This window comes from Podarcis muralis, chromosome 7, assembly GCF_964188315.1.
Source record: "Podarcis muralis chromosome 7, rPodMur119.hap1.1, whole genome shotgun sequence".
NCBI lineage: Eukaryota > Metazoa > Chordata > Lepidosauria > Squamata > Lacertidae > Podarcis > Podarcis muralis.
In genome coordinates, this window is record NC_135661.1 from 58614373 (window position 1) to 58630539 (window position 16167).

Here is a 16167-nt window from a genome sequence, read left to right on the forward strand (position 1 = left end):
ACCTTTCCAGCTATGATTCTATGACTTAAGGCATCCAGCCCCCTGCCTGCCTCCCTCCCCCCTGCAATGTAAGGATTAGGGTTACTATAACCCCTTATATTGCAATTTATAATTTGATGTGCACTCTGCTTTGCATGGGTATCTCTAGCAGGCAATCACAAGTTGGAGCAGCTTTTGTGCAGGGCAAGTTTTGTTTCTCAGATTCTGGGGGAGTGGAGAGTGCTATTGACACTTTGGTTTATTTAATTGCAGACTGTTGGTAAAAAAGAAAGGCAATACGTCACCTGCCTAATGCTTAGAAGTGAAGCCAGAATATCCTGCAGGTTCAGGGATTACTTATTGATCAGTTCCTTCATAAAAGCAGAAGCATCTGGTTGGCCACTGTGGAAAAAGGATGCTGGGCTGGATAGGGCTATGGCAGGCATAGGCAAACTCGGCCCTCCAGATGTTTTGAGACTACAACTCCCATCATCCACGACCTGTTAGCTAGGGATGATGGGAGTTGTAGTCCCCAAATATCTGGAGGGCTGAGTTTGCCTATGCCTGGGCTACGGCCTCATCCAGGCTCTTCTTGCATCTTTGAAGATGTAAGCATACCTCTTTGGTGGGACAGAGGGATGCTGCTCCAGTGGTCAGACTGTTGGTTTGGATAGAGTAAGTGACTGGAGCATAGCTTTGCAATGGGGAGCAGGGCTGTGTGTTGCACAGGCCACAAATTCAGAATCATGGCTGTTCTAGGTGGGGGCAAATAACCACACTAGTTTCTCAAAATATATACCTTTCTATACATCCTGCCTCTGGGAGACCATTCCAAAGCCCTGAGGCCACTGGAAGAAAGGCTTCCTGAGACTGACCTGGCCTCCTGAAGCGATGGAACTCAAGGCTGGGAACCTGAAGTTGTTATTTACCGGCTCAGTGACACATGTGAAAGGAGGGGATCCTGCAGACCCCAGGCTTAGAGGGGTTTTTAAGGTCAATATGACCACAAATAGTCTCTAGAACTGTTGGACCTCTTGGCAAGGAAATGCAAAAAAAGAAAAGGCCAAAGTTATTTTTTGTGGTGCCCTGAAACAAATGTTGGATTTAGTTGATTTTAGTATTGTATTTTTTATTTTATTTTGGCTTATATTTCTTCACAAGCCATTTTGTTTGTGTGGGGAGGGGTGAATTCCTGAAAAGTGGTCTACAAATCTGTTAGATGAAAAACAAAGAGGGACAACTGCTTGAAAGCAAGGTTCAAATTGAGTGCCTCCTGAGCAACCAAAAGTGCTTGAAACATGTGGGCAGAAGGATCTGCCGGTGGAAATATTTAGGATTACGTAGGTGAGAGGGAAACAACCATCGGGGTTCTTTCCTTGCCCTCTTTCAGCCACGCAAGATGGCTTGTTACGATTCCCATGAGCTACTGCTGCTGGATGAAATCACCAAAGACTGTCATCACAACATACTCTCTGCTTTCAAGAAGCATAACGCGGAAGAGCCACACCCTGTTCAACCCTTTCAGCTCCGGCTGCTGAAGCTGCTCACCTCCTACCAGGCAGGGCTCAGAAGCTGCCATGGCCTAGTTAGGAGATGAGCTTCCCAGGGCGATGGTGACTGCCGGCCACGTGGCCTTGGGTTGGTCACGTTCTGTGTTGTGGTGGGTGGCAAGGCCTTCCGGTGCAATTCCAGCTGGGCAGGAACTTGGGGACTGGTTTATAGCACCTTCTGACAGTAGAGTGAAAGACCTATAAAAATTGAGATGGTTATTATTAGGTTTTTACTAGTTTCTTTCATGTAATTTGGGGTGCTGCAGCGCATCCCACTATTGGGCAGTGTGGCTGAAGCTTCATCTGCTCAGGTGGGGACTGGATCTGCTGCATGTGGATGGCGGTCAGGCTGGGCACTGCCAGCAGTTACAGCAGGAGGCGGCTGATGGCCCAGATGGCAAGAGGACCATTAAGTTTCCAGCTGAGGGTGTAGACCAGCCTTCCCCAACCTGGTGCCTTCCAGATCTTTCAGACTACAACTCTCACCAGCCCCTAGCATTTTATGACTATGCTGGATGAGGCTGATGAGAGTCTGAAATGTCTGGAGGGAACCAGGTTGGGAAAGGTTGGCAGAGAGAGAATTTCGGCTCCATGCTGACTTTTCTGCTCTTGAAATTATGCTGGTGCGTACATTTATGTTCCCGCTCCTTGATTTGATATCTCTTTTGTTCTCAGTCTTCTGTCTGGCAAGACAGGCACTAGGTATGTAACCACACTAAGAGATGTGTCTGAAATGTAGGGAATGGAAGAGAAATCAGTTTGGCCCACATTTTGAAGCAAACCAACCTAATATGCTAGTCTTGAACACAGCTGTCCATTGGATTACACCCTTCTCTGAATTTTGTAGTTCTGGTTCAAAAGTGCACAAGAATGCCTATTTCATATGGGTGGGTGGGGAAAAATAGTACAAAATGCATATTTTAGGGGAAGAATTGTGTGTATATGTTTTCAATCTCCAAAAAGCCTATGGATGGAATGGACCTAGGATTGACTCCATGCAAAAGTAGCATCCCTTTCCAGGATAAACATTTAATGAGAGTGTATTATCAACACTTCCTCTTGTCCTATGCCTAGAAAGTATGGGTCTGAGTGGTGTTCCCCTTGCTCTGCTCCTTTCCCAAGGAAAGCCTGCCCTTAAGTTCACAACAACAACAATCTGCAGAAACCCAATGGCTGTTTGATCCAATTGAGCACTAAAGAGTTGTTTTTCCCAGAGGAAAGCAGCGGGACAAGAGGAAATGTTTAAAAGCCCTGAGTCAGACCACTGCCCTCAGAAGTGCTGGCTCTTTTCCTGTCCTGGACCTTGGATCCTTTTTAACTGGGATTGAACCCAGGTCTTTCTCTGTGCCAGGATTGCTCATCACCACTTGTGCAATCCAAAGGTTGCATGCCTGGCACGCTCTGCAGCATTGCAAGGGATCCTGCACAAGTCTTGGACCACTTGCTGCTTCCCTGCCACTGATGTTGCCATGTGCTGCTTCCACAGGCAACAACTTTGCCTGCTTGCAGAGTGACGGTCTGGCTGAGCTTGCTGACAGCAACCTTGGTTTGCTGCTCAACCTTGAACTGAACTCGGATCCTTGCACACCATTCAGCTTGTCACCAGCACTGCTAAGGAAAGGGCAGCTGCTTTGCCCCTTCTAATTGCTTCTGTTCCTTCTTTCTGTATATTGCATCTAGTTTACAGGATACTCTGCAAGGCATTCCCCTCTTGCTCCCTTTTTACAGGCTGGGGTGTGGATTTTCCCTGATGGAGCTGGGCCTTCCAGGTGTTGAAAAATCTATGCTCAACTCTGTTTGTTTTTTCCCTTTGTGAACCAGACCCCACCACTGTGGGTCAGCCAAGACCAGACACCTGTTGCTCTAGGCACCCAAGAGGGATCATCGCAAAGGGCCTTGGCTCCACAAATATGTAAAGGGCCTCTATGCTGAAATCCAAACCAGTTTGAAAGTGATTTAGATGTCACACCTCCTTCCCTCCACTCACATGTACTGGTGTTATGCTCAGTTTTGTGCAGGGAGGGCAGGGCACCAGTTCCCTGGCTGAGATTCCGGGCAGTTAAGGCGTTTTCCAAGGGCTTAGTATATGTACTGTGGCAATAGAGGTTTTGTATACCAAAAGCAAATAATTAAACTTGGCCCAGTGGCATATTGGGAGCCAGTGCAATTTGTTTAGCAAAGGCATTACATGTTGGGGCTTAGGGTGCTGTGTTAAGCAATCTGCAGCAGCTGCAGCTTCTGGACCCACCTTAAGGGCAGCCCCACATAGAGTGCCTTGCAGTAATCCAGCTTTGATATTAGCAGTGCATGTGGTCAAGGAATGGTCATAGTTGGGATACTAGCCGAAGCTGGCGAAAGAATACTCTATCGCTTTCCAACATACTTGAGCTTACCTTATTGTATCCTCCTCACAACTACTCTATGGAGTAGGCTTAGGCAGGGGGAGAGGGGCTGAAGTCACCCAGTGAGCTTCCTGGCTTGTTGGGGCTTGGTGTCCAGTTGAAGGGCAGCCCACTCTCCTTGGCTGTGCAATGCCTCCTATTCTGGACTAATGAATACAGCAGGCAGGGGGGTAAGTGCAGGTATGTGGCACAGAGCCACAAAAATATCCCAGCACTGCCGTCTGCCCACAAGCCAGGCATGAAACAGGATTTCTTGGCTAAGCTGCCCATTCTGAAGACTCGCAGGGCGTGTTCACGCATGAAGTGCTTGGTGAAATTTTGTCTGGTGCTTGTGTTCTTTCTTTTTTCTTAAGAAGAAAACTCTCAAATGCTGGGCCAGGTGATTTCCTGGGACCAGTTTGTTCCCATCTATCTACTGCAGTAGGGACACGGGTGGCACTGTGGGCGCTGTAGGACTTGCTGATCAGAAGGTCCGCCGTTCGAATCCCCGTGACGGGGTGAGCTCCCGTTGCTTGGTCCCTGCTCCTGCCCACCTAGCAGTTCGAAAACATGTCAAAGTGCAAGTAGATAAATAGGTACTGCTCCGGCAGGAAGGTAAACGGCGTTTCCGTGTGCTGCTCTGGTTCGCCAGAAGTGGCTTAGTCATGCTGGCCACATGACTCGGAAGCTGTACGCCAGCTCCCTCAGCCAGTAAAGCGAGATGAGTGCCGCAACCCCAGAGTCGGTCACGACTGGACCTAATGGTCAGGGGTCCCTTTACCTTTATCTACTGCAGTAGAACCCCCAGAGCCTCACACATACATCTCCCTTGCTTCATATGTTAAAACAGCCTTTCCTAATGGCTGGCTGGGACTGATGGGAGTTGTAGTCCAAAAGCATCTGAAAGGCTGCATTAAGTCTTCTCCCTACCACCATATGAGGGCTCTTGAGTTGCCCCCTCCTCCTTAATGATTGCTCCAGCATCCTGTGTTAGCCACACATCCATCCACTCTGACTGTGCCTGCAAGCTTTAACAAATTAATTGGTGCAATTTGTCAACGGATGGTTTAAAAGGCACCTTTGCTGTAATTTTGTAATTTGTATATTTATATAGATGCCATTGATTAAAGACCAGGCTGATTACAGAATCTTTTCTTGACCTCTCTACCCGCTGCGAGCTGAGATTGGGGGAAGGCCAGAGCTGGAAAACTCCTTTTAAAAATTCCTCGCTGTCATGTTGCACAGAGTGTGAAAGCAGCCTCTGCCAACCTGGCGCCCTCCAGGTGTTGTTGGACTGCAAGCTGGTGTGCTGACCTGGGGCTGATGAGAGTTGTAGTCCAACAACATTTGGAGGGTGCTGGGTTGGCAAGGACAGGGGCAATTTAAAAAAAAAAAAGATTTCTATGTGACTGCCTCAAACTATATCTGATTTCTCTGTGCTCTGGAGACCAGCTAGGGAATTCACACAGGTGCCAGCTGTCAGAAAAGAAAAAGCAGACTGCATTTGTGCAGTGCAGAGTTGTCATAATGAAACAAACTTGTCTGCAAGGAAGGAGTTCCTCTTTGTGCCTGTCAGTTGGAAGTGGGCTTCTGTGACCAAAGAGAAGAGCCATTGTTAATATTTCCCAAAGTCTTCACTGTCGTTTTAGCAGCCTGCAACTGCATATTTATTTGTCCTCACGGGCTGCAATTGCAAGGCAGAGTTGGTCTGTTTTAATAAACAGAAAACATGTGTGCACACAGATGCCTCTTCCTTCCACAGCTCAACCCTGGGTTATAATAGGGGGCCCAGACTGAGGCTGTTGGTGCTTAGATCTGGGTTCGGGTTCTTTTTGTTTTAAAAGCAAGCGGAGCTCTTGGCTTGGCTGTTATTTTGTGGCAAGGAGTTCCACAAGTCAGTTGGTGGGAAGAAAAGCTGCTCCCTGCTTTTCCCCCATTCCTTTCTTGGCCTGGGCATCCTTACCTGGAAACAAGTAAGCAGAAAGCTTCCATAACAGAATGCAGAGAACTGTAGTTTCTGCTCAGAGTTGCAATTCCCAACACACTTCGCAAACTTCATTTCCCGGGGTTCTTTTGTGGGATCCCTGAGGTTTAAGTGTGTGTCTCATGTGGTGTGCACAGGATGAGAGAATGCATAACATTGTGCTGTTGAAGTATCTTCCCTTCCCTCCTTTAGGCAGGCTCCTGGTAACTTTTATTTTTAAAAGCCTGAAACAGTCGGGGACCCTCCCTCTTTATACAAACATTCATCCCAACTGCTGCTTTTAAACTGCATTTTCCCCTACAGCTACCTGGCTGAGTTCCTCTCTTCTGTTAATAAATAGTATCCTTGCCATCTCTTGGCTCCTCAAAAAGGAAGGGTACAGTCCGCTTAACCCTTTCATGAATGACAGGTTACACAACCCGGAAGTTAAAATTCAGCCTACTTTGAAAAATGCCTTTTCCAACAAATGGGATTATTCTCCTTCTCCTCCAACCCCAGCTGTGCATTTACACACATAGGATCTGACATTGCATTGCTGCAAAACCTGCAAGCATTGAAATACGTGGTCTTGTGTGCACTTCATTTTCATCACAGAGCAGTGCTAGTTTGAAGCTCATGTCTCTTTTCCTGTACTAGGAATGCCTGGGAATTTGAGTGGGTGTGAAATTTAAAGAGAGTTTGAGGTTACTTCGTTGAATCACAAGGGATGAAAGAGACCTGTAAGCTTGGTCCAAAGGCAGGATGCCTATGGGCATCAACGCCACCCCCTCCGCCCCGAGATCTGACTCCCATAATCCAGGCCACAAATGGCATACCAAGGCATCTGCAAAGCAACTAGATCCAGATGACTCAAGCAAGCGAGTCCAGTTCAGTACTGTAGAGAAAAGGGCCATTCTGCTTCCATACAGTTCCTCTTCTGAGGAACACTGGCCAAGCTACCCAGTGTTGGAAACTCAGATATATTAGCTAGACGCCAAATGGCTCATTAAACCAGGGTTTCAGTCGCCAAAACGGAATGCCTAGTTGTCATTTTTGGGCTAGACATCTCAAAAGTCGTATTTTTCAATATGACTTTTTGGCTCCTGAAATTCTTTCTGATCAAATATAACAAATAAAATTCTACAGGATGTGTTGTCAGTATCTGAAAACAGTCAAGACCCAAGGATCCCCAGGCATGCACCTCCAGATGGTGGAGATGTCAGGCGCCATCCTGGCAACCAAACATCTTCACTTGGTCGCAAGTGGCCAATAGCCAGGTGCAAAATGGTAGATGGTAGATTTCGAGGGCTGATGATAGTTCTGTTGGAGGCAGCATGCTTCTGAATGCCAGTTGCTGTGATGCACAAGTTGGGAGAGTACACTTGCTCTCAAGTCCTGCTTTTCAGCTTCCCATTAGGGCATCTGGTTGACCACTGAAAGAACAGGATGCTGAACTAGATACCCAGCCCCTTAATCTACTAGGGCTCTTTTTTCAGTTCTTCTAGGTAGGCTTATTGATCTGCCCGGCGCAATGGCACCTCCTGCATCAGTTGTGGACCCCTTGTCTTAACTGTGTAATATCAGTGGGGCGGGGGAGCGGCACAGCACACTTGGCCTGGTTTCCAGGCCGTTCCCAGACCAAATGATGCCTAGCAGCAGGGCTGGGGAAAATCCATCAGAGCTGGGCACAAAGTGGTAGAGGGCACAGCTCAGTGGCAGAGTCCCCTGGGAAAGGGGAAGAGTCCTGCTAGGGAGCCTAGAGAGTCTTCCCTAAGCGGAGCAGGGAATGCCAGATGGATCAGTGCTCCACTTCATTCCAAGGCAGCCTGAAGCAGAGCCGGCCTGGTCATTAGGCAAAGTGCGGCAAAATGTCTTGGGCCAGCTGTGGCTTCATGTGAACATGAAACAGCAGGTGAGAGCAGGATATAATAAATCAGCATCTATCTATCTATCTATCTATCTATCTATCTATCTATCTATCATCTATCTATCTATCATCTATCTATATCTATCTACCTATCTATCTATCTATCTATCTATCTATCTATCTATCTATCTATCTATCAGATTTCTTACCTGCCATGAAGCTGTAGGGTTGGTCACAACAATATAACTTGCAGTTCAAAAAACAGTTACTATAAAACCATTACAATGATAAAAAACAAGGAAAACCATTACAGATGAACAGAAGAGTATACATTCAGCAGAAATAGGTGAGTCCCACAAAACAGAATATTTTAGCTGTCAAAAGCTGGGGGAAAGTGTTGTATCTTTTAGCATTAAGTCGGAAAATGTGGAAAGGGAGCATTTTCACTGAGACGGTTTCAAGGAGAAAGGGTTTAACTCTCCCTAATTTGCAAGGGCCGGATGCTGCAATTTCTTCTCCCACCCTCCATTGCTTGGCTGCTGTTTACTTTTCTGTAAAAAAAACCCTCAATAGTGCATGTTAATTGCACTATTAAGTCATTAATTGCCCAATTAAGTCACATCTAATTTGGTCCTCAGGTAACAGTGCTAAAGGGATCCTGGCTCAGAGGTAGAGAACAATTCTGGGTTCAGAGGGACCATTGGCTTGGCCAGGCATAAGACAGCTTGCTAAATTCCTAAGATAGCAGTGGCTTTCCCAAATGAAACCACCCAATGAGGCTGAGATGGGCCTGTAATGGAGACTGCACTCCTACCTGGCACTGTCTCTCTCTAGCTGCATCAGTCTACTAAGCAACCAGGACGCATAGGAAGAATGCAGAGATGTGAGATGTTGGTGACAAGGTGATGTGTGACAAGATGCCATTTATTTCGTAGGGTTCAGTTGCATGCTGTGCTAGAAAGGCTCCCTGGTTCTTTCAGCTGTTACTAAGCACACTGTTGCTGGCCTCAACCTTAATTGCTTAAATAGTTTCCAAGTGTTTGTGAAATAATTTTGTTAATCTGCAGGGCGCAGAAGGCCAAGAGTGACATTTCTGAAAATGTGGGCAACAGGAATCCAGTGTCTGGTTTGAGCTGGAAACCAGGGTGAGCTTCTCAGACTGAACAAAGAGAGGTGTGCCTCTTCTACCTGGAGGGGAGGGGGAAGTGCAAGAAATGCTTTTGCAAACAGCATAATCTGAGATCTGATTTTTTAAACTCACCAAATTGTTTTGGAGTCAGATTTCTGTGTATGAGGAACGTGCTCTTTCTTAAGACAATATGATCATTGACATGGTCTCTGGCACAGGAGAGGGTGAGAAATGAAGGTGAAGAGCTGAACAAATATGAATTAGAACGGATTTGACTTGTCAAACCGGTGTAGGTGCCTTTGAGTTTCTGTATTTCTCCAGCTTCAGGTGAGGAAGTCAGGGGCAATTCAGTTAGGGCTGCCATCTTAGGCACCCTTACCTGGGTGCAAGTCCCATGGAACCCAGTGAGCTGACTGCACGGAATCAGGTGGAATGGGAAACTTTTCTTTCCATCGATTTGGATCTTGGTTTCAGCAGGAGGAAGGCACAAGCCGCAGGGACCGAAATCAGGTCTCAGCAGGAAATAGCTGGCAAACGTTTAGCTTATTTCTGTTAATGATTTCAGATCTTAACTTAGGCTTTTTGGTGTTAGGCTTTTGTTTTCACCCAGAAGGGTTTTTGTTTCCTTCTTGAGGGACCCAGAAACTCAAGTGCCTTTCTGTAAACTGCTTAGACTCTCCCAAAACTTGGTTTCACCCGCTAACCCCCAGTGACCCATAACATACTCAGGAGTTTCATTTAATCAGCTTTACTCATTAAGCTTTCCTTCCATCCCCTTTTACAGATTTCAGCCCTTGGCAGGGAGGGGGTGTCCTGCTGAAATAAATTCCAGATTTGGTGCCCATTTTTAGGGCAGTGCAAGGCTGCCAGTTTGCATACATCTGCTTTTCATACATTCTGTTTTCTTTGAATTTTGAATTATTGGCAAGGGGCAGGACAGATGCTGCCATGGCATCTTAGGCAAAGGTGAAGGACCCCTGGACCGTTAAGTCCAGTCGAATTTGACTATGGGGTGTGGAGCTCATCTCGCTTCAGGCCGAGGGAGCCAGCGTTTGTCCGCAGACAGCTTTCTGGGTCATGTAGCCAGCATGACTAAACTGCTTCTGGTGCAACGGGACACAGTGACGAGTGCCAGAGCAGCACACAGAAATGCCATTTACCGGCCCCTTCCCACTGCAGTGGTACCTATTTATCTACTTGTATTGGTATGCTTTTGAACTGCTGGGACAGAGCAAAGAGAGCTCACCCCATCACACGGATTCGAACCACCAACCTTCTGATCGGCAAGCCCAAGAGGCTCATTGGTTTAGACCACAGCGCCACCCACTCCCTTTCATGGCATCTTAAAGGACAGGGTGGGCAAAGAATAACAGCTGCAGGGGTGTCCTGTGACCATTGGCTGGGGCCGTAAGTCAGTGATGGTAGAGCAGAATTTGCATTTGGGTGAAGGAGAAATCCATTTGAAATAGATTTACACATGGATTTTGCTGGGTCCGATCCAATTGGGCTTCGCTTGCAATGGATTGCCTCTCATATTCAGGACCTGCTTATATGCCATCTGCCTGTGCAATATCTGGTGTCCTTTCTTTTTTTTTGTAAGCCTGACTACATAGAAAATGACTCATTCTTTAAAACATAGATTGTACATATAAATGTATATAAAACAGTCAAGCCCTATGCTGTACAATATTTTGTGCAGAAGAATGTTACCAGTATATTAATCCATATGAGCTTTACAAAGTAATATGCATTGTTGTATGCATCTGTATATGTCCTGGTTACTTTCTTCTTTATAACTTGTGTATAGTATTGTACGCATAATAATATAATTTGTGAGATTTCCTTGTATTTGTAGCAGAACAGGGGACCTCATATCTAGTCAAGATTAAGGAGCAAGTTGGGGTTTGGGGTGGGGAATCTCTTGAGATAGTCAGAAGATTGCACCCCTTTTTGGCATGCCGAAAGCCCAAAGATTAGAATCTATGGCATTTTAAAATAATTTTTTGAATAGGGCTGCTGGGAAAGAAATACAGCCCCCCCCCCTATTTTTCTGAGACCTTAGAGTCCCACTGCTGGCCTGATGCTAGGCCTGGCTCAGTAGTACAAGACAGCTTCCTGCATTCTCTGAAAGACTTGCCGAAGGCCCTTCCAGGATGCTGACATTTCTTTAAAAGCACTTGTGATGTGATATGTAATTTGAGTATTTTCCACCTGCCAATCTGCCTCGATCAGGGATAGACAATGTGGTGCCCTCCAGATGTTCAGCAATCAGCTGTAGTTGGTAGATTGGGATCTCTTGTGCCCTTGGCAAGGAGCTGTATTGGCACCCCCCCCAGCCAACCCCCCCCCAACACACTTTACCGCAATAGCCACATTAGAAGTGACTACATTTTACTTGACCCAAATACTCGAAGCATCCAGAGTGAGTGCGAGGGTGAAGGGCAAAAAATAAAAATAAAAGTGCATGTCTTTATGCTGTGAGAAGAATGGGAAGTTTCTCCCACATTTCAACTTGCTGCGACAGGGGCGTCACGTCAGCACACACATTTACACCATGCACTCCATAGTCTGATAGGTGATTTTTTGCACCCAAGCTCATCCCAGGCCTGTGTCCCAGCAGAGTTTGGTTTCACCAATCCCTAGGTACGCCTCTGGCAGGCAGTATGGTCAATGTTCAGGGCTGACGGGAGTTTTGAGTCCATCAACATCTGGAAACCCCTGGCCTAGTACCACAGAAGACCATGGGATATATTGGGGAACCCCTAATCACAGCAGGATCTTCAGCCTTGCTCCAAACTGCGAGCAAATGTTAGGCCATGCCATAAAATGCATGTACTGCTGGACTGTGAAGAAAAAAACTCAGAGCAGTTCACAAAAGAATAAAACAATAAAATTGTCAATAAAAATGGTTAAAGCAGCTGTTTAAAATGTTCAAAAGATAATTAATCAATAAGCAAAGAACTGATTAAAACACAAGTCAGCATTCTACATATCTGGGCAAGCTTGCCTGAAAAGAAAAGTTTTTAGTAGGCACTGAAAAGAAGTGAAGGTGCTTGCCTGCCTCATATCAATAGGCAGGGAGTTCCAAAGTGTAGGTGCTGCCCCACTAAAAGATTGATATATTACAACTGCAGAATGAGGATTATGAGGCACCTGCAACCGTACCAGTTCCACTCTTATGCTCAGGGGGTTCTCTGGTGGATGTTGCTACACCTTCACTGGTAAACGTAAGCGAAGGCGGCTGCAAACGGGGGGATATTTAACCTGGTGCCCACCAGAGATGGGCTGAATAATACTAATAATAATAATTTATTATTTATACCCCGCCCATCTGGCTGAGTTTCCCCAGCCACTCTGGGCGGCTCCCAATCAGTGTTAAAAACAGTACAGCGTTACATATTAAAAACTTCCCTGAACAAGGCTGCCTTGTCTTCTGAATATCAGGTAATTATTTATCTCTTTGACATCTAATGGGAGGGCGTTCCACAGGGCGGGCGCCACTACCGAGAAGGCCCTCTGTCTGGTTCCCTGTAGCCTCACTTCTCGCAATGAGGGAACCGCCAGAAGGCCCTCGGCGCTGGAACGGTGGGGGTGGAGACGCTCCTTCAGGTATACAGGACCGAGGCCGTTTAGGGCTTTAAAGGTCAGCACCAACACTTTGAATCGTGCTCGGAAACATACTGGGAGCCAATGCAGGTCTCTCAGAACCGGTGTTATATGGTCCCGGCGGCCACTCCCAGTCACCAGTCTAGCTGCCGCATTCTGGATTAATTGCAGTTTCCGGGTCACCTTCAAAGGTAGCCCCACGTAGAGCGCGTTGCAGTAGTCCAAGCGTGAGATAACTAGAGCATGCACCACTCTGGCGAGACAGTTCGCGGGTAGGTAGGGTCTTAGCCTGCGTACCAGGTGGAGCTGGTAGACAGCTGCCCTGGACACAGAGTTAACCTGCGCCTCCATGGACAGCTGTGAGTCCAAAATGACTCCCAGGCTACGCACCTGGTCCTTTAGGGGCACAGTTACCCCATTCAAGACCAGGGAATCCCCCACACCAACCCGCTCCCTGTCCCCCAAAAACAGTACTTCTGTCTTGTCAGGATTCAACCTCAGTCTGTTAGCCGCCATCCATCCTCCAACCACCTCCAGGCACTCACACAGGACCTTCACCGCCTTCACTGGTTCTGATTTAAAGGAGAGGTAGAGCTGGGTGTCATCTGCGTACTGATGAACACCCAGTCCAAACCCCCTGATGATCTCTCCCAGCGGCTTCATATAGATATTAAAAAGCATGGGGGAGAGGACAGAACCCTGAGGCACCCCACAAGTGAGAGCCCAGGGGTCTGAACACTCATCCCCCACCACCACTTTCTGGACACGGCCCAGGAGGAAGGAGCGGAACCACTGTATGACAGTGCCCCCAGCTCCCAACCCCTCTAGACGGTCCAGAAGGATGTTATGGTCGATGGTGTCAAAGGCCGCTGAGAGATCCAGCAGAACTAGGAAACAGCTCTCACCTTTGTCCCTAGCCCGCCGGAGATCATCAACCAGTGCGACCAAGGCAGTTTCAGTCCCATGGTGAGACCTGAATCCCGATTGGAAGGGATCCAAATGGTCCGTTTCCTCCAGGCGTGCTTGGAGTTGTTCAGCAACCACCCGCTCAATCACCTTGCCCAAGAATGGCAGATTTGAGACTGGGCGATAGTTGGCCAAATTGGCCGGGTCTAAAGATGTTTTTTTAAGAAGCGGTTTAATGACCGCCTCTTTCAGCGGGTCTGGGAAGGCTCCCTCACAGAGGGAAGCATTCACCACCCCGCAGAGCCCATCGCCCAGCCCTTCCCGGCTCGCTTTTATCAGCCAGGATGGGCAAGGATCAAGGAGACAGGTGGTCGGTTTCACTTTTCCAAGCAGCCTGTCCACATCCTCGGAGGTAACAGACTGGAATTGATCCCATGTAACAGGACCAGACAGAACTCTAGCACTCTCCCGCCCTGGCCCTGCTCCCACGGTGGAGTCTACCTCCTTCTGAATCTGAGCGATTTTATCTGCAAAAAACTTTGCAAAAGCATTGCAGGAGATCTTGGGGTCCCTACCAGGCCCCGGTGGTACAGGTGGTTCCGATAGATTGCGAACCACCTGAAAAAGTCTCCTGCTGCTGTTTTCTGCAGATGCAATGGAGGCGGCGAAGAAAGCCCTCTTCGCCGTCGCCATTGCCACTTGGTAGGCTCGACGTTGAGCTCTAACCCGTGTCCGGTCTGATTCAGAATGAGTTTTCCGCCACCGGCGCTCTAGCCGTCTCAACGATTGTTTCATCACCCTCAGCTCCGGGGAAAACCATGGGGCTGTCCGGGCTCCATGCAATCGGAGAGGGCGCTTCGGAGCCAGACAGTCAATAGCCCTGGTTAACTCCGCATTCCAGCGTGCCACCAGGGAATCAGCTGAAAGGCCATCAACTTGGGATAAAGCATCCCCTACCACTCTCTGGAAGCCAATTGGATCCATTAAGTGGCGGGGGCGGACCATCCGAATCGGTCCCACCTCCCTGCAGAGGGGAAGGGTTGCGGAGAAGTCCAGTTGCACCAGGAATGAAGCAGCTGTCACCATTTTCATTTTGCGGGGAAGGTAGTGGCAGAGGACAGCCTACCTAAGGCCCTCTTATGCATGGCACTAGCACTTGCATGGGCCAGAATGTGCAAACTCGTAAGCTTCACAGAACTGTTTGTCATAGGTGATAAATAATGGCCGGGTTTGCACATTACATTTAACTGTGGTTGAAGAAACCATGAGTTGTCCCAGCGACAATCAACCAAACCATAGCTTGTTTGTCCAAAGTCGGTTTTGTTTCCCAGCTGCTCTTGCTTTGTGCCTTAGCAGTTTGGCAGTTTTGTAGGGAAATTGCCAAGGAAATCGAAAGGTGACAGAAAATTAAAGCGGGACAGACTGTTGGGGAAAGAGAACAAATGAATGTGCATGGGTGAAGGAGTAAATTGAGATAGATAGATAGATAGATAGATAGATAGATAGATAGATAAGCTTCAGGCAAGTAAAATTATAATGCTTTTGACTGTAAAGGTCTTCCACAGGTATGGTGAAGGATAGCTAGATTCTGAGTCACTTTTTTGTCCTCCCCTAAAATGCTGCCGCCTTGTGGACTCTGTCAGTCAAGGCTTCCACCTGTGCCTGGGCATGGCCCCAGAACATGTAAACCAGGAACAGGGCTTTGGAGCATGTGCAGTATCTCTCTCCTGCTCCAGTGAGCACCCCCAAGTCAGAGGGGTGCAATATTCAGACAAACTTTTAGCTGGGTCACCCCTCACTTTTTGGAAATAAAACCCTTCTGGTGACAGTGGAGGAGTGAGATCGAGAGATGGAGCTAGGAGGCAGCAAAGCTGTCAGGGCAGGAAGAAGACAAGCGGCCACCCCCCCACGCGCCCCTCCCCTTTGCCTGCTGCGATTGGCTCCGTGACCAAGCAAGGGAGGGAGCAAGTGGGTGCTGAAAGCAGGCAGCGACCCAGAGACACAGGGATGGGAAGGCAGAGCTGAGCCCTGTGCGCCTCTCCCTCTTTCTCTCTCTCTCTCTCTGCGCCACGGAAACCCAGCCAAGGAGAAAGAAGGCTTGCCTGGCTCAGTCATGTAAGCACCCTGTTCCTCCTCCTCCTCCTCCTCCCAGCAACAAGGGGGTGGGTGGGGCAGGGTGAGGAGGAAGAGACGGGGAAAGGTGCCTGTTGCACCTACGGGCACCATGGGCAACTCGTACCACAAGTGGAGCCCCCCAAACGCCAAGGGCTGGTCTCTCTGGAACTTTGGCCGCTCCGCAGGGCTGAAGACAGGTACGGGCTTGTCAGGTGGGGAGCCTGCGGGAGGCCTGGCAGGGAGGGTGTGGCTGGGGAGTTGCTGTGGGGCAGCCACTTTGGGGAAGGGACCGAAAGGGGCAAATATCCTCCTGACTTACCCCCGCCCCTGCCCAAATCTCCAGAGTACAAAACTCCTCCGTGGGCCCTTAACTTCCAGGTTCATCCCTCCTCAAAGTGGCAGATACGGTGGGGGCGGACTTTGGCTTTTCTCAGGTATGAGGGGGACCTAACCTGGCATGTGCTCAGAGGCATTCCTGTCATCACATGCTCCAGAGCAGCTTCCTGTGGCTGCTGGGAGTTGTAGTCCAAAACACGGAGCCGTGGCCTAGCTATGAAGTCAGATTCTAGGGTTGAATCGGAGCTCTCATTGCTCCGGCAGCTCTGAAATCTGAGGTCCAGAGATGCTCTCCTACACCTGGCTCTTTACCCTGCTGTCCCAGAGTTCCTGGT

The 16167-nt window shown here is 48.3% G+C and overlaps 1 protein-coding gene across 2 annotated transcripts in view; it reads left to right on the top strand.

Moving 5' to 3' along the window:
- Positions 1–16167, top strand: part of NHSL3 (NHS like 3) — a 56087-nt gene that overhangs the window by 5062 nt on the left and 34858 nt on the right. The window contains exon 1 of one of the 2 annotated variants that reach the window (XM_028739127.2): positions 15577–15693. The exons of the other annotated variant lie outside the window; for it this stretch is intronic. Within the exon in view, the coding sequence (XP_028594960.2) occupies positions 15606–15693 (88 nt within the window). The 5' untranslated portion in view covers positions 15577–15605. Of the gene's footprint in view, positions 1–15576; positions 15694–16167 lie in introns of those variants that run through there. 2 annotated transcript variants of the gene reach the window in all.